Source organism: Rhea americana, unplaced genomic scaffold (assembly GCF_003343005.1).
Source record: "Rhea americana isolate MKP2758 unplaced genomic scaffold, rheAme1 scaffold_18, whole genome shotgun sequence".
Taxonomy (NCBI): Eukaryota; Metazoa; Chordata; class Aves; order Rheiformes; family Rheidae; genus Rhea; species Rhea americana.
In genome coordinates, this window is record NW_028185927.1 from 5,092,026 (window position 1) to 5,111,704 (window position 19,679).

At 36.8% G+C, this 19,679-nt stretch overlaps 1 protein-coding gene across 4 annotated transcripts in view; it reads right to left on the reverse strand.

Moving 5' to 3' along the window:
- The window catches only part of BAZ1A (bromodomain adjacent to zinc finger domain 1A), a 64,498-nt gene that overhangs the window by 43,604 nt on the left and 1,215 nt on the right, over positions 1-19,679 (reverse strand). For all 4 annotated transcript variants that reach the window (XM_085301687.1, XM_085301689.1, XM_085301690.1 and 1 more), the window contains 2 exons: positions 12,796-13,074; positions 228-371 (listed from right to left, as the gene is read on the reverse strand). In XM_085301687.1, the coding sequence (XP_085157813.1) occupies positions 228-371; positions 12,796-13,074 (423 nt within the window). The remainder of the gene's footprint in view (positions 1-227; positions 372-12,795; positions 13,075-19,679) is intronic.

The following is a 19,679-nucleotide window of genomic DNA, read 5'->3' on the forward strand; positions in this document are numbered from 1 at the left end:
TCCATTTCTCATAATGCACAGTTCTTTGGTTGATTATACAAAGCATTAACAGCCACAGCAGCATAAGGCACCTGTGAATGTTCAGCTTGTCGYTCTTGGCTGGATGAATACACAAAAGCTATACCCCCTGCAAGCCAACTAATTTGTCTCAATCAGACCCTGCCACATCTGCTGTAGTCTCATTTTCCCTTAACCCAATTGCTTTATACTGTAAAAGCATCATTTACCCGTTTTGTGCGGAACTATTGTGAGTTTCTGAATCATCACTATCACTGATGACAATCGTGTCTCCGTCAGCACTGCCAAAGTGGCCATTAGCCATTCCGTTGTGATGGGCTGGAGCAATGACTTCCAAAATCTTACACTGCAACCTGAAATAAAACAGAGACATTAATTACCACTAAAGTCTTTCACTAATGCAAAAAAAGTCTAAGGTTATAGCAAGTGTTATTTTAAGAATGCATGAATAACTAAATATTACATTGTCTACTGAATAAATATAAAAGAGCTTTTCACTGAAACACTAGGTAAAATGCTCACTTCAAGCATTCATTATCCTGTATCTAAGAAATCATTAAATTCCTTATATAAATATATAAATATTTTAAAAATGCTTAAAAACAACACAATCAGGTTCACTGGTCAGGACAGCAATTTTGAAGTCATGACTAAATAATTTTTGGTGGTAAGTTTACTTAGGTGAGAACTGAAAAATATTTTAAAAGTTAATTTTATTTGTTACTTGAAAACTAGAAACCAAGCAAATCCTTCATATTTGATAGCAATCTAAGAGAAAAAGATTTTCTGATCCCTAAATATTTTCACTTGTACAAGATCATCATCTACTGTTGTTGATGACCTAAATAAACAAGGCTGAAATGATCATTATGCATCTAATCTTAATAATGGTYCATTTATCTCCCGACACATATTAAGGCTCCATCTGGCATGCACACAATTGACAAAACAAGTCTATCCCTTTGCAATGCTGAATGGTAGTTACAAAAAGCAAAATTAAATACATATTAAAGAGTATAATTAATTGATACTTAAATGTTGGATAATTTATCATAGCTGATTCTTAACAGCTAACTTTCACCCTTAACTGGAACACAATGGTGCACAGTTTTTAGCTTAATCTCCTAAAACCTCACCTGCTTCACAAAAATTCCCCGCTGCAGAAACTGAATGTCAAGTACTACTATTACAATATCAAAGGGTGCAGAGAGGTGAAAACACACACAAACACACACACACACAATAATTCTCCTCCTTTCGGCACCAACTACTATCACTTGAAACAAATACAACAGAATACATGAAGTACAAGGCTTGAATTAGCCTGGCATCACGCCTAAATCTAAGACAGTCCCATTCTAAGTGTTTTTCTATCTAAACTGAACTAAACACTGGCAAACGGAAACTAGATGTTGAAGTATTTCTTACAACAAATGCATCTTTATGAAAGCAAGCATCACCATCGAAAAAACTGCACAGGAAAATTGGAGGTAGGGGCAACAGAGGGGGAAAAAAAAGGTTGAAAACATTAAAATGTCCTAGGTCATATTCACTGAATTCAGTGAATTTAGTTGAGACTAAAGCAGTCTTAAATCAGTTAATAAAAGCAGTAAAGCACTTAGTGCCTGTAGCTGTCCACCCCAAGGGTCTGTCAAAGATGCTCAAACAGGGCACATTACCAGAAAAAATTCTTAATCTCCTTATATATCTTGAGCAAAGACAACACTATGACCAATGCTTAATTATCCATGGGGACACCAGTGCTGTCACCACGCAGAGCCAGCATGAGTCCACTGGACTTATTAACCCCAGGCACGCTGCCATTCAAATGCAGCTGGCCCTACTTCCAAGGCTAGCGGGTTTTACTCTGGAAGGCATGTTTTCCTGATGAGTGGAGCCCAAGTTAATTAGCTGTGCAACTCCAAATAGACTCTGTTAAAAACACCCGCACCACACACAAAGCAACTAAGAGCACCCAAATAATGGATAATGGAGATCTGACTGTATGGCAGAATCTGCATTATTAGGCTTTTTGAAAGTCAAAAAAGATTATCTATTAAAAAAATTTTATATACATAGAATTTTTTTTAGTACTGCTACTATATATATACACACACACACACACACATATATATAGTATGTATGTATATATTAGGATCATTTTTTATGGATTGTAAGATATACTTCCAGGAAGTTTAGTTAAAAGAACATTTTAAAATGAATTCTCATGGCAAATAACTAAAAGCACCAATGTTTGAGGCTATTGACACTTGTCCATTTTCTAAATTGTTTACTTYTAAAGAACACTAGAGGGAGCGCATGCACACAAAATTTGCAATTGTAGTAAAACAGCCACATTAAAGTTAACTCACAACTTAAAACTTATTGCAACCTAACACCATGAAATGGGCAAAAAGACTAAACACACACACACACGCACATTTCGTCTTCAACAAAACTTGAATGCTTCGTCACTGAGTATTTCAGTAATATTTAATTTACCTGTTTACTCATTTGGCAGCCCAGTGATTTACAGGGTTATCACATCTTCTGCAAGAGCAGAAATTTTATATCTTACATACTTTACTCAGTAATTAGCAGAATCTCCCAGAGAGTTTTCTTTTAAAAAAATATCATTAAACAGAAAATGATTAACGGAGCAAGCTATAAAGGAAAACAAATGATTCTCCATCTTTCATCACTCAAATCATTACCAGAAATCTTTGGGAAAAAAATCCTTACATGAAATACACACTGCCTCGCTCAATAAAAGCATAATCCAATGAAATTTAAAGGCAATCAATAGAGAAGAGATTAAAGAAAATGRTGCAACCATTTCTTCTGGCTTTAAAGAAAAAAAGTAATCTACGAATGAAGACTTTTCTTAGCCTTGCTACAGTCAAGTCAGGGCTAGTAGCAGCAGATTCCCTAGATTAAGGGAGGCAAAGACACTCTGCTTCTAGTGAGAACACAGGTCTGTTTCTTCTCAGCATCTTAAACACTCCTTGAGCTCAAATATTATAAATATTATTTTATATCATAAGGTACAAAAGAGCTGAAAAACAAGGTAAGAAATGTCTGCTAGCTTAAATACTTACTAAAAAGACAAATAGCTTAGAGATCCTGACAGAGCTTACTTCAAAAAGTCAAACAAATCAGATAGTACGTATTTTCCTGCAATATGAGATAAAAAAACCCCACCAAAATAATGTAGTTTTCTTACATTCTCTAGCCCAGTCTTTAAATATTACGTCATGATTACCTTTAACTCCAGCTATATAGAATCATGACAGGCTAGTCTCAACKCCTGCTATCACAGACAAGCACTTTATATATAATCCCTTTCATGAACTGATCAAGCTCCATTTTAAGAACTGGTTATACCACACTCCTAAAGTAAAATTATTCCAGGACCTCACATTCTTAATAGTAAAAGCCTTTTCTAGCTGCCAGTCTACCTTTTATATCGTAAGTTTAAACACACTTGTTCCTTCTCAACACTCTTTAGTTCAATCTTTAGCTGCCTCCTCCAATGTTTCTGCAGAGAGTCTTATAAGGGTCATGGGAAAAACAACTTAGGAATGCTCACTCAGTATTTCCCTGAAAATAAGAACTGGAGACGCCTCAATCTTTAAAAACAGAACAAAAACAACAAAAAACAACCCACATACATATATAAACACAAACATATATCTCAATTAGGAAGTATTTTTTTTTTCATATAACAATAAACATTGTGAAAATTTTTCCTGTCTCACAGTAGGAATCTCAAATGTATTCAGAAAACGATCAGATAAATTGAGAATAGATCCAGCATGAAATTTCACGTAACAGACCCAGAAGACTCTGGCTCAGGAACTGACAGCTAAAAGCCAGAATGATAAACCTGGAAAGGATTACCCTATACCCAACCAGTCTTACCACAAGCTGCTATCAAAGACAGGTTCTCTAACCTCTCCCAGTGATAGCCTTAATGCTCACAGCCTTATTCTTTGATAAGCTCGGAAACCAAGCTACCTAAGGTATCTTTAGATAGGCTAAATATGATGATGGAAATGTTCCAAGAGATGTTTGGCATATCTGATTTCTTCTTCTCTTTCTTTGGAAGATTCAAACATGGGAGTCCAAAAAATAGTAAACAAAGCCAGAGGAAGTATCACCAATTAAAATAACGCACACACCTCACACCGGAAGCCCTCTATCCATTTCCTTGAACTTGTGATAGAGCTGGTCAGCTGTTCAGATAACAGAATATAACGAACTCCGGTAATCTAGAAGTTCTAGAGACCTCAAAGAATATTCAGTGTTTCCATGCTGTTACAAGTAAAATATATTAATATAATCATTTTTTTAACTGCAAAACGATACAGGTGCAAGAATACACTGCACAGTGCCTAACTGCAAAGCTACAGAGCATTCTAGGAATATAACACAAAGTCCTCTGAAGTGCTTTGCTTTAGATTGTCCCGACTCCGAGGCAGCCCTTTGGTGCCCGTGGAGACCTAACAGGCAAGGACATAGTTACTTCAGAAGCTAAACTCCACCAGTGTCTCTCAAAAGGAACAATTCCAGGCTGCAGTTTGAACATTAACTTGACACACCTATCAGAAAACCTTAAGGTAGGACTTGCCATTCTCAAAGGGATAGTACGGAAGTGGCTGGCTGAAGGCAGGCAGAAGCTAACGGCGCCTCCAGCCTCAGGGTGCTGTTCCTGAGAGGCACAGATGACTTAACACATCAGCTCTGCCAAAAGGAGGAAAACTTCCCTTGCCCTTCCTCCTTCCAGCCACATAGCCCTAGCGCTTACTTTTTTTGTAGCTCTGGCACTCAGTATCATTTAATGCCTGCCATTAAATTGAATTAACTGATCTGACAAAAAAAAACTAACTCAGTAAACACAGCTGGGTAAGTTTGGCACATCAGCTACTGAAAGCAGCTCACTGAAGAGTCTGACGAGAACTAGAATCCGTGCAAGGAGCCAGAAGCCATCAGCAGGGGAAGAATGAGAAGCAGTGAGACCTCCCTCATTTAGAGGCCCTGAGAGACTGTAGCTCTTGGGTAGCTCAGTGATTTCAGTGGCCCATCCTTCTTCAACTGAAAATTGAAAGCTAGACTATAATTGAAAGCTAGCACTATCTGTATCAGATAGCTGACAAGATAGCTAGGCAAAACATGGTGTATACTTCAAACTTACCAGTAGTCCAAGCTGAATATGATTCAGGGAAACCCAAAGCAAAGGGTGTCCCAAGTTAAACTTATTTCCCAAATTTCTTTCTCACTCTGTTAAGCAACTCAGGGGCACATACACAATCCATTACTGGTTCAGGGACACACAGGTATTTTCAAGTACCTCTGCTGAAGCAGCTAAAGAGTACAACATATTCAAAGACGAAAAAAGAGGTGCCTAGCTACTAACCAGCTAGTAACAGGCATCGCAGGATGTCAAGCTGAAACCTTGATCCTGCACATGTAGGCAGTTTTACTTAATTAAAGTTCTTCCCAAGCGCAGAGTAGGCCCTTGTGCTGGACCAAGGCCTCAAGTTAGCAACTCCTCAGAAGGAAGACCCCTTCTTCCTGCCCCCCAGTTCAGCACTCTGCACAGCAGCTTTCTGATCAGGCTGAGGCTGGATCCTACCACGATATTAATAAAAGTCTGAGCCTCTACTATGTCTCCGTTTCAAGTCAAGAAGCAAGCAGATTCCTTGAAGGGCTAGTTAAGTAATTAAATGTGTCTCCATATGCTTTACAATAAACGGACTAAAAATCCATCAGAACACTGTTTTCTGAAATGCAGGATTCTTTTCACAGGGAGGGGGGAGGGAAAAGAAAAGGAATACTTCAGGGCCAGTATTTAACATAAAGAAAGCAACGATTAATGAGTCAGAAGCAAGAGGAAATGCACTTTTGAAAATAGACACTCAAGTGAAAGCAGAACAAGGGTTCCAAATACCAAAATAAAAAAAAAAAAAAAAGCTAACAGTATGTGAATAGTTGAACCAGAAACTCTGCAAAAGATGCAGTAATTTATAAATATATACCAAGAAGCTATACCATCATGTTTTTGTCACTTTTGAAGATTTTTAAGATTAAGGTTTTTAAGAAGTGAACACAAGGTAAGTGCAGTAATTCATATCCTTGTACTAACAGCGCTCATACACTTGAAAGTCATTAGAGAGGTAAGAGTGAGGTAAGATCTGAAGGAAGAAGTCACACCTTTTACTAAGATACCTGATACAGGTTAATGCGCACACAGAAGTGCACAACAAGGAGACAAGTTTGGGGCACGTGACGACTTCCTGAAGGGCGCTATGAGCTTTTGGTTTTGAGTTTTAGCATCTTCATTTGCCAGCCATATAGCAGACAGGGCAGTAGATAAATTCAAAGAAATGAGTGAGACGTGTTTCTGCTTAGGACAACAGAATCCTTTTTACACAACAGCTGTGCTGGCTCTCTTGTTTAATTAGAACAGTCCTGACTACTACTTTGAATAGAGTAACACCAGTATATGCACCATTTTGACTGCCCAGACTTTGATTCATAGTATTAATGATTAAAAAATAGCAATCAGAAAACAAATCAAAACTCATACCTTTAAATTTATACTGTTACTCTGATAGACAGTGTGCACAGAGTTGAGAGTTAACACAGGCTGGTAGCAACCAAAAATAGGTGTAACAGCTGTTAATAGCCTACAAGAAGTCAGTTGCAGGTTCTCTCCAGAATTCATCTCCTCATAGCTTCCATTAATCAAATATGTTTATTAGTCTACAAACACATTTATATCCCAAAGGACTTAAGGACAGTAGAAAGTGAATTCCTTAGACATGATCTTSCCAGGCCAAAAGTTGAGTGATTCTTAACCAGCAGTGCTTGAAGAATGCTAATTGGTATTTGCTCTATTAACTAAGTTGCTGCTTCAGTACTGTCAGCCTTCTCTATCATAAACATCACACTGGCTTTGTTACTGGAACTCAAATTCACCTTTCCAAAATAAAAAAAAATAATAAAAAAAAAAAAAAAAGAAAAGCCATCAACTTTCTGATTTTGTAGGCATTAGCTCCAGTGCCTCTGTTTCCAGTCAGTTTTGCAACCTGTTTGTCAGAGTAGGGGAAAACAGGTTGGTGACTGAAAAATGTAAATTCACTGTTAAGTTGTTACAGTCCAAACAAGGAGACACTTTGCCTTTTACCATCTGGTGGTTTATATTAACTTTACCTAGTTCTTAGCAGCCAACTGTCTATACAGACATGCAAATACCTTGTTGCTAGTCTGAGTGAAGAAGTTAGAAAATGAGCTATATTTTGTCTTACAATGGTTATTTTCTACCCTCCCTACCTATTAACCAGGCATAGTAACAGCAAGCAAAGATGCCTTCTATGTCTCAGTTAAGACTTAAGAGATGAAAAACAGCAAGCAAAGATGCCTTCTATGTCTCAGTTAAGACTTAAGAGATGAAAACAGTATGCAAATCTTTTAATTGGCCTAATGTAGTGTTTAATCCACTATTAACTCTTCTAAAGCACTGGGACACAAGTCAAACAAATGATGAGTTAAAAAAAAAAAAAGTTTTACTTGCAGGCAAGACTGTCCCATAATTATCTACATTTCCTACTGCTTGGCAATGGTTGATACCAGATCACTCATAGAAAAGGTTTTAAAAACACTACGTTCACGTAAAATAATTTTTTATTGCTTGCTTACTGACATCAGGCATGTATTCTCTTGCAATAGGGTCATCTAGTGGTCAAATTAAATGCAAAATATACTCCCTTTTGATATTTACCATGTTCTATATGAATTTTTTCTTCTTATATACTGCCTGTACATAATCTGTTTGTTTTTACTTTGCAGGTGGTTGAGAGTCTAATTAAGTCCCATATTACTTGCTGTATTACAGAATACAAACTTCAGTGGGGAAGCAAAGGCATCACATAACCTATTTTTAAGGGCGAGGAAGGGGGAACTGAAGAGCTAGTGAAGTTGTCCAATCCAAAACTTCCAATTTCTTCACTGCTGAAGTCAGACTGCAAACTTGTGAATTGATCAATTATGGCACTACTCAGCTGTCTACCCTAATAAAGACAGCCACTATTTCTTATAATAGCATCCTCTCAGAACATTAGTTATAAGTCAGTTATTTATACACGTTAAACTCAATTTTTTTGAGTTTCAAACTCAAAAGTTTCCTCTGACAGATTTTATATATACGTGCTGACTTCCAAGAAGAAAGGAACAGGTACTACAGCTGAGTGAATTATGTAGTTGTAGGGTTTTTTTTTTAGTTGCTGCTTAGTCTGAGGCATCCACTGCCGTTACTTCAGGTAGGCCTTCCACACTATATAGTTCCAAGTTTTAAATAATTGATGTCAGATTCTAGTACCTTGCAAAGCAATTTAACAAATTTAAATACTGACAGTATTACACAGTACTATGACAGCACCAAATGGAGAGCTTGCAAGAGATGTCATTCAGGGGCTGGGGGAGGAGGGGAGAAGACTGATCGCCAAATTAGTATGTTACTGGCTCTTCAATTTCCAGTTCTGAAGTGCAAACATAGTAAGACATTCCAGTCAATGTGGTCAATGCTTTTTTCTTCCCATTTCAATAATGTGAACTAACCATTAGCTACTTATTTATTAACTAATCACGGTTGAAATGTTATTCTAATTTTTTTCCCCAACAAAAACTAGAATAATTCCTATGCCTGTTTAAATATTTTCCACATACAATACAGTTAACTGTAAATCTACAATTCTTTAACCAGCAATCTGAACAATTCTGCTTTTTAAAGCGSGGCACAGCTGTCAGGTTTGGAGAAAAGTCAGCCCAAGCCTGGCCAGAAAAACACATCCAAACCAATAAAGGTTGGCCACTTTTAATCAGGACATCTGAAGACTTTCGAGCAAACAGAATTAGCTCCCTGTTGCTCCTACTACACTATCAAATTGCACGCATCATTTTTGGACACCGCCTGGACAAGCCATATCATAGGACTAATTGGGGCTTTCTTTGCAATTTTTCTTTCTGGTTGATAAGGATTGCTAAGGCACCAGACATAACTTAACAGGAAGGACAAAATACCTCCCACACTCTCCAAGTTCCTCCTACCAGCCCTCAGCAACAAGGCAGAAGCAGCCTGCCCACTCAGTCAAAACTGAGTGGGACAACAAAAGGTTAGAAGTCAGATGAGCCTATAAGGGACATAAGACCAGGRAAAAAAAARRAARRAAAAAARRAAAAAAAAGTGATGCACAAAAATAACCACCAGAACACCTAAGCTGTTTACAAGAATCACCATTCTCAAAATTCTTCTGCTTCACCTCTACAAAAAGCAGTGGTCTTCTTACCTTTCTCAGATACTGTCCATTATGTATGGTACTACAGACTACTTCATATGCTCAAGATAAAAACATTTATATTACTAAGGCAAAATCCTAACCTTTCTAAGGTTTAGGTTTCCTCCTATTTACTTTGTTCAAAGTCTAAAAAGCTGTATCAAAATAATCCCTACTGTATGAGTACTACGTTTGCAAAGTTCACAGTTATAAAACATCAATACTTAAATTGCCTGAGCAACCTCAATTCACCCCTTGTTACACATGCATTTGCTGTAGGTTTCACATTAAGTGATGCATAGAGCTCAGAGAATAAACAATCCTGCAAACACTATATGCGCAAAAAGCTTTATATGTGAATGCAGTGGGACTGTTTACACCTACACAAATGGCTTTTCATGAGCTGCCAAATTCTGTTGGTCTCATAAGGTGCTACTTCATTGGGGATGGACTATGACCACTTTAGTTAGAAAAGATGAAGACAATGTGCCTAATCACAGCCAGAAAGAGCTATTCAACTTCTATATTGTCTGAATAAACTATATATTGAGTAAGAGTTTAGCCTGTGATAAGCCACACAAAACACAAACACATCACTTTATTAAACAGCAGTGTTATTTGCAAATAGCATGAGTTGGTATGCTTAATCCCCAATGCAGTCCTCTAAAATACAGGTCAATGTCAACTGTCTCACCTCTTCTCACTTTATATTCTTAAATCATGTATCTCTAAGCATAAAGATCCCTGTGCAGTATCATGTTATTTGCACTGTTTCCTAGATTCAAACGGCTGAAGCAGCTCCCTCCCATACTTTTGTCTAGAATATCAATGGCATACAATCAGCTGCAGAAAGTTATGCTTCATTTTAACAGACACAGTTTACACTTACATAGTTTAAAAATGCACAGCCTCTGGCAGTTTAATTTTTGACAGAAATATAATTCAAAATACTGAAAATTCAGATAAAAATCTATCTAGCTCACCCCACAGGTTTTAGAAGTTTACCTTAGATCTGAATAATGTATTGCTCTAGAACTAGAACATGAATAAAAAATTGTTAGATATGTATCTCTACACAATTTTAAATAACCAAGACGACTGAATTAAAAGCCAGTTAAAAAAAAAAAAAGGTAATAAAAAGAAGTTAGAACCATATTCATGAGACAGAATCATAGCACAACTTTCAGAACAGAATTTAGTTTACATTGTAAGTAGAAACCATTTTGTTTGGGCAAATTTAAAAATTGATTTATGACAGTCAAAAAAAGAAGTGAAAAGGATTTTGTATTTCATCAGATGCAGTAAGCAAGTTTTCTTGCTTCTTCATTTACGCTTACTTTTCATTTAAGCGATGGAAAGCTAGGATGTACAAGCATAAGTATTTTAGCTAGGAGTTTAGAAAAGTAGCAGAAAGACGGGAGGGGTTTTTTTGGAAAAAAAAATACGTTCTTCTAAAACATTCTTTGTGTTAACAGTTTGGAAAAGGACAGTATCTTCAAAGACTGAAGACAAATGAAAGGTTTTCCATTCAGCAGTGAAAATCCACAGCAAAACTATGCCTCCACTTCATAATACACAGTTTTCTGGTTAAAAAAAAAAAAAAAAAAAAAAAAAGAGAGAGAGAGAGAGAGACCAAAACTTACTCCAGAAGCAAAATTATTTTAATATTAATGGTAATGTGGGTCTACTTATTAAAGCAAGTCTAAAGATGAAAAAGACAGATAGATTTTGGACATGGTTTTCCTGTAAAGGCAACAGCTTCACAGAATTTCTTCTGTCCCAGCTTCGCAGACTGAGACTTCACATTTTAGAAGAACTAAGTCAGGAAATACTCTGTTCAGCACCGACCTTGCTTACGTATCCATATAAATTTCCTTACAAATCATCTCCTGCAGCACATCAGCACATTCTTTTAGGAATTTTCTCATAATGTAGTACAAAATTTGCTTTTAAAGAATATCTAGATCAGCCACTGCAAAAAAAMCCCACAGAATAACTGTTTTCATGCATCTGTACTAACACACGAAGAAAGGCAAGGCCCAGCTGGAGCAGGGACTCCGAACACCATTTCGGGCCAGCCCACTCTCGTCACCCAGTACCCACAAGGTCACGCCCAGGGACCCGTGGCTACCCACAAGCTGATGGGCTGATCCCCTTCCATTCAGAAGGGGAAGCCGGCACCTCGCCTCTGGCAAAACAGAAACAGCTGATCCCACATTTAACATACATTCTGCAGGTATTCCCTAATTGAGCATGTTTAAGTCTTTCCATTTTAAACCTCAGTTACATGAGCCTACAAACTCATTTTGACAAAACGACCTTCTGTAGCCCTTTCCCCAAAGTTGCTTGGGGGAAGACTCAGACTAGCTAAGTGTTGTAAAACAAAACATATATACCAATGACACTAGAAAATGTCTGAAGTTCAAAAATCTTCAAATTTTCACTAAGCAATCTTCTTGTTCAACCTTCTAACTGAATGCTTTTATCCATTTAAGAAAACAACGATAAAAATACTTACAATATATAAAATAAGTGCAAGAGAAAGCTTAACACAGAGCCAGAGAAGGAAAAACAACTAAATCCCAGCCAGACGTCTATTACAAACGTTTTTTAGTTCCTCACTTCTCTGAGACTGTATCTCCGTATCATGTACAATATTCTTCATGATATTGCTCACTACCGGAGTGTGTGTGTGTGTGTGTGTGTGTGTGCACACGCGTGTGTGTGTGTGTGTGTGAAATCTAGACTTTTCATTCTGGCAGACCTCATCAAAACTTTTAAATGATTTTGAATTCCTAGGTTCCCCTAGTTTCTAATTAAATCTCATTCCAAATCTTCATGCTCAGATTGTCCAGTATATCTCTCCTTCCCCCACCCCCCTCAAACACACACACTATATTTAGTTATGTCTTGGCCACACAAAACCTCATTTGACCTTAAAGAAAGTCTAACCACAGAAAGTGCAATACACTCTTTGCATTGTGATGAGGTGGGGAAAAAAAAAAAAAAAGATGCAAACAAAACCAAAAACAAACAACCCACCTTCCTTACACAAACACACCAGGGACCTGATATTCCTTGGCAAGTCCGTCACTCACAAGGAAAGGCTACTATGTCAAGACCTGAAAGAACTGTGCTGTCTCTACAGCTGCTTCTAACGAAAGTAAAGAGATACCAAGGCCAGCAATGCAATCCTACTCTTAAATAAAGCAGTGAGGAACAGGAGCACCACTGCTAGCCAAAACATCACACACAACTTCTGGTGTGTTTGATGGAGTTTACTATCCTGATTTTTAAAAATATTATTTATATATATTTTTTTATATGTGTGTGTGTGTGTGTATATATATATATGTGTGTGTGTGCGTATATATATACACACACACACACACACATCTCTATACCAAACAAAAAAGAAATGTTACTTTTTAAATATCCTTACCTTGCACCATTACTCCTAACTACTTCCACTGTTTCACCAACAAAATAGCGATCCTTGACATAAGCAAAGATTTCATCACAGATCTCATGAAGTCGTGGGCGATGGGTAAGGGTGGCCAAGTAGAGAACTGGAATGATGAGTGCTTCTGGAAAACTTTGAAGATTATGCCTGGCTTTCTTTTCCGATTCCAGTGCTTCCTGATATGTGAGTCCTGGTTTACCTGTGACAGCACAACTCCAAACAAGGCTGTTGCACAGAATGGTGCGTTCAAAAAAATCACTGAAAAGAAAGGGGGTGGGGAGAGAGGGAAAAAAAAAAAAGAGATTAAGTTCTGGCTGATATGTACAGTTTGATCACAATTAATACAGCAACAAATATCTTCCACAAGCGTAAAGTTCAAGGACAGCTCTACTTCTATGTAAGTTGTAGATGACATGGAGTTCAACACTACCACTACCATATGTCTAACGCACACTGCTGTCATAACAAGGCACCCAAGGGTTATTTTCCATTTTTATTATGCACGGCTTGATAAGTCTGTTACTGTAAAATCAAAGTCTCTTCTCACTACTGCAACAGTCCCATTCATTTTAATCACAAAGCATCATGACCAACACAGCTGCAAACAAATATTCCCAAGAATAACCACACTGAGTTTAATATGTCATTATCTTCCCCAAATCCCCCATATTTCCACACATATTTGCAACAGGAGGGTCTAAAACTGTAGAAACAAAAATCCTTAAGATCACAAAAACGTGTTTAAACTTGACAAGTTTCAGATCTTGAGTACCTTAGCTCACAGAACGAAAAGATGGAAGAGGTTAAAAAAAAAATCATATGAAACACTTCTCTAAATAGTTTTTATTCCTTTATTGTTTGTACTGCTCTTACAGAAAGCATTTAACTATTTTTTTTCCCCTAAAGATTCTCCTCCCTTGTTTTCTATTAGCAAATATTGGTTCTCTTTCCTTCCCTGCATTTTCAATTAATGCTAAAATTACCCTGTTTTTGTTGCTTACTTACTAGTTATTACTTTGGGATCAACAAAGAAGAATGTTCATTAGCCAACAGCTGTCAGTTTTTGACAGGCATTACAAAAACAGTGGTTTGTTAAAATAGTTTCTAGTTGAAGCAGATAATGTAGCTATTCACTAAACTATGTTAAAACATACCATACAGTGTGGATCAGTGATCTTACAGCACAGCTCGCTCTCAGTATGCCCCAGTTCAGACAACAAATTCTATCTGCCTTCCTTTACAACTCTTAACAAATGAGTATTTACATGTSTGCAATACACGACTAATTTAATTTTATTCTGCCCTCTATCAGTCTGACATTGCTATTTCAAAGTGGATACACAGTGCTTGCAGAACACTGCATGCTACTTGAGATACCTATACTGAAGATAAGCACCTTTTAAAAAAAAATGAAACAAACAAAAATGAAAAAYATTATGTAGCATTCCCAGAACTGTTCAGTATAGATATCTTAAAATCATTTCTACCAACAGGATTAGAAAACAGTTCACACTAATTTTTCTTCTTGCAGGCTCCCTGCAAATTCAAGCTAACAAACGCACATCAGTTATACTGATGCAGATGATGTTCATTGCAGATGGATAGATGCAACCGTAATATTTTGTAAATGAAAATGGAAACTCTGGATTAAGGACAATGGAGGGTCGTGGCTCAGATAATCCTTTCTATATCAGCATAGGATTCCTTAGAGCCAGAAAAAAAAATAGCAAGAGTATCAGCTGCAAGAGAAGAAAGGAAAAAAGAAGAGGAAAAGACACATAATAAAATCTACCAGCTCTAAAGTAACAGAATTTTTCTATCACTTTTGTCTACTTATTTGACACTACATGAGCCTAAAACCTGGAAGTAGTAATGAATAATGTGGTCTTGCTTAAACAAGAGAAGCAGAGGAACAAAGAAAGRGAGAAAGGGATAGAAATTATTCTTTAAATTTAAAAACTGATACAAAGTGGATGGTTGTCAGTCATTCTTCGTGACTACTAGAGACAGGACAGAACATCCTCTTTTGCTGTCAGTCATGTTGAATCGGATTAGATATCAGCAAAAAATTAAACGAGGCATTCTTAAAGGTATAGAATAGTTAGTCTCATGTTTTAAAGAACGAGCTAGATATCTGACTTTAAGGTGAAGGATACATACAACACAATCTCTTCAGGTCTCTTCCTGCCCTACATTTCATTACTTCTCTGTTATCGTCACAATACTTTAAGAAGTCTCACTGGCTTCAATGGATAAAGTTAAACATTTACTCAGTTCTTCATACAGCTCTATCTCTCTACATATATGTGTCGCACTTACCAAGAGGTTCTAGATAGTTATCCTTAGTCAGAAAACAGAAACCACCATAAGAATTTTTCAAAATCTATCAGGACATACTTTTCAAAAAAAAAACAAAAAAAACCCACCAAAGTAAAAGGAGAAGAGGGGAAAAAAGAAAAAGAAGAAGAAGAGAGACAGACTATAAAGGGAGTAGGAGGAGATTAAAATCGACAGTGTGCCTTTAAGAGCTGCTGTTATTCTTTGTGAGGGGACACTGGGCAGTTGTGCTATTTAAAGCAACAGCATTGAACTTAACAAAAAGCAACAAAAAAAAAACCCTCCTCTATAAAGTTTTTACAGTAATCTTAGAATTTTGCATCTGTAATGATCACGAGTAACTGAAATATATTTGAGGAAAATATTTTCTATTTGCATACAACAATCCTTTGTGTATTTAGTTTCATTGTAGCTMATTTCCTCTTTTGTTTTGTGTGGATTTTTCCCCCCACAAACTTACCAAAAAAAAAAGTAAAAAAAAATACAGTCAGTTTTGACACCGTTATTTGGGTTTAGCTACCTATTTACATATAGCACATCAAAATCATCTGTGGCTTAGTCTGTTAACAATATTGTAAGTATTTCACTTTAACTTGGTTTATGAGAGAGAAAAAAAAACACAACAGTACAGCAGCAGGTCTTATTTGCAGTATTCTCCTCTTCTGTGTCTCTGTGGCATATTCAAATTCTCACAAAGAGATTTGCAAAAAGCATACAAAATACCGAACAGCAGAAGGAATAACACAATTACTTTCTCCATGAACAGAAAGAGTATACTTGATCATATTCCCCGTTCAATTCAGATTCACAAAAGCAAGTGAATTTGCTGTTCACATCATGCGTACAGCCTTATCTACATCTTTATCTAGGTTTTTATTGTCTTTTGGGCTTTCTCACAGTTTCAGGATCTCTAAGTCTTGACAATATGAAGAAGGAAGTTCATACAAAACAGTACATGAAGCTCTCCAGCACAGTCCCATCTGGCTGCAAGAAGTCAAATGAGATTGCAGTGCTCTGCCCAGGTGGAGAGGTTCACATCAGCTCAGCTATTTAAGGAGCAAAGCCTACAAACCAAGTTACATTTGTTGAAGGAATTAATGTTAATTCCTCATCTGGATGTCTCTTAGCATTTACATTACATAGTTATTCATACAAGGTAAGCCAAACAGAAAAATCATCAACAAATCACTGAAAGTTGTTTAATCCTTCTAGTAAATGCACATTTGATAAAAGGCAATTCAAAAATAAAACTTGGAAATGAATTACTTATTTCTGTGCTGACTGCACTTGCAAATGGACATAAAAACCCAACCTGGAAATTAGATGGCTTTTTTTCTTTTTTGAGCTTAACAAGTATTTGTATTGAATCTAAAATTCACTGTATTTTACTGTGCTTCAAGAACATGTTTGCTTCAAGTAATTTACTTTCATTCATCTTAACGTATTAAAAACAAGTTTTGGGTATGCTTCTTCTAACAGTGGATTTTATATATTGGAGAATGTAAAATACGAGAAAAGGATGTTAAGTAAGTGAGATTTAAGAGACAGGAAAAAAAAGCAGAAAAATTCAGTGGAATGGCTAATTCATAATCATTATTATTTTTAATCATGAATCCCTTACGAGCCTCCAATATATGATCTACAGGCTATGGTATCAGAATATTTACAAAAGAAGCTTTGCCATTCTGAAACACAACAGTGTTCTTGTACTCCGCCTGTATCCAGAAGCGAGCAATAATCTACATTGCAAAATAATGCACATAACATTAAAGAAAAAAAGGGCAAAAGCTTTTATCATTTAACATATAAAGGATAATTATGTATTAAGGTAYGTATTTCAAACTTATGGGTTTCTCTTCAACGAAATAGAACAATCTACACCTTTGACTACGGACACTTTAAATAGCCTTTTAAACAGACAGACTTCTTTTTGACTCTGACGAAGAATTCCATAGGCCAATCTACAAAACCTTTTCTTGGTTTGTTTTGAAGATGCCAACCTTCTTTTTCCCCTGTGTTTTATAACAAGAATGAGAAACAGCCCTATCACTATATCTATACTGTTTGTTATTTTCATAACTTTATCAAACGCCCTCTTTAGATCAGTCATTCTCTATACAAAATGATCTGATCTTCCAGGCTGTTTTCGTGAGCAAGACTTTCCATACTTTAGTAATAATTTTCACTGCATATCTATGTCAGCTATTAACTTTCACAGACAAGGCGTCAAGGACTGAAAACAACATCCCACTGGTGTAACGCGTTTCTCACACATCCCAACTTACTTGCTTTTTCAGATGCTACTAAGGCTTGAGAGGCTCTTGTGTCGACCTATCCACAAATCTGGCCCTCCACTGTTAAAACTAAGCATTAAGAACATCTCTGAAGTTCCTTCAGTTCCTGTTATTCTTCATAAATACAATTAAACATCGTCACCTCACTGTATCTCCTTTTAAACATTACAAAATTATGAGAAGGTATTTCAGATTAAAAAGGAAATACACACTTAAACGGGAAGTTACTTTACAAAATACCGGTCTACCAAGTTCTCCCTGCCTTAGCATCATGCTCYCTTACACAGAGAGAAATAATACAAATTTGTAATTCGACTCATCTCTACAAAGGCTGCTAATAGCAAAGAAGCTTTTCAGCTTTGTAAATTTGTACTTTGTAAAAACTAAGAAAACAATATTCAAGTCTTAATCAAAAGTTTATAGTAATAAAAAGTATGAAAACAATTGAGGCGGGGGTGAACTGAGGTTACTGTATGTATTTATACAGCCTACTTGATCTAGTTCAAATCTAAATAAGTACTACAGTACTTATTCTCACTGAAAAAGAAATCAAGTTATTATTGCAAAATTAGATTTTGCAATCCAGATTTAAAAAAAAAGTTGTTTTTGCTGTTTCGTGACAGGAAAGCCAATGTCTCGATCAAACTGTACTTGGGAAGACAATACTACATCAGTTTACTTTTTTTTTTTTTTTTTTTTTTTTTTAAGTGTCTCTATCCCTACTTGCCCTTGTTTAAGCAAAGAGAAGGAGAATTTTTTTTCCAATGAACATCAGCTACTTGAAACATCACTTTGCACCTAGCAGAGACAAGGACCAACATTTTTTAAATTGCTAGAAGACGAGCCTATGCTCTGTAGTAGATTATACCACAAACACTCAATTTGAGCTTATTCAATTGTGCCAGAAGACACTGCTAAGTAAAAAACACTGAACAGATCAATCAAACTACCTATTTTCACCCAACCTAAACAATATCAAAGAAAAAGGATAGGGGCARAAAAAAAAAAAAAGCCTATCGAACGCTTCTGCAGGAAAGGCAACAGTATTTCATGCAAAGTCTAAGGAGATTTAATAAACTTCAGTTATTGTACAAACACAATATACTAGCCCTGACTTGTGTGCTAACCACTCACTAACATTTCTAGAGATAGCCTGCATGAACACARTTTTGAATTTATTCCAAAATTCATCAACTCTGGTTGAATATGGAATTTGGTCTTTCATATTTTTTCTTAATGACAACATCCTTGCAGTATAAACAAGCCTGTCAGAGTACTTGAAATCTTCAAACCTTTTCAGAGTTGAAGGATGTTTTAACAAGATGCTTTCCATGTTAAAGCTTTAGCAAAGCTACATACACCCAAAACATAATTCAGGAGCATCCACAAATACCTGAGAGTCATCTTATTATGCGATAATAAAAACTGCGGCTAGAAAGGCAGCATTCAAAACAGTGGAAGTAGGGGGAGGGGGGCTTAATTTCTACAGAAACACGAGGTTATCAGTTCCTGCTTGTTACATTCATGCCCAGTATGATAATGCTTCTTACAAAACTTCCTAAAAAATATTTAACCCTATGCACCCATACTAGATTCTCCAGTGAACTGTAAGGCACTGCCTCTCAAAGTTACCTAATCCAACTTCTTTAAAATTTTATTAGTGTATTTGAGTAAGAAAAGCAAGTCTAAACACGAAAAAAAGAGACTTAGGTGTGATCTAATTTCACATGCTGCAAATGAAAAGTATTTCAGATTTAATCTCGTTAGTCTGCACTTAAAAAAAATAAAATAAGAGTTTGGATTCGGAGGGCGTTTTTCTAGGTGGGGAGGCCGCTGGATCAGGCTGCAGCACCGAAAGTCGTGCGTTTATCGGCCTTCCAAATATGCCCCTCTCTATACTTTTTACGCATTGTTCTTGTGAGCAGTAAAGGAAGGGACGGGTGCACTTCCCCAGGATAAGCCTTCAACAGTTAACAGTTTCGCGATTTCCAGTGGTCTTTTTATATATGAAAAGATGAAAAAAGTAGAAAAAATAAAGAGAAAAATATGAACAGGAGGGAAGAAAACAACGCAAGCTCCTGAGGCACAGGTGTAGGTCCCAAACGCACCGCTCGCTTCGGCAGCGCTTCGCGGCGCGGCCGCGGAGGCAGGTGCAGCAGCGCGGGGCTCGGCGCGGCGGCCCGCGGAGCCGTTCCCGGCGCGCTGAGGCGGCCCGGCCGTTGGCGGCGCGCT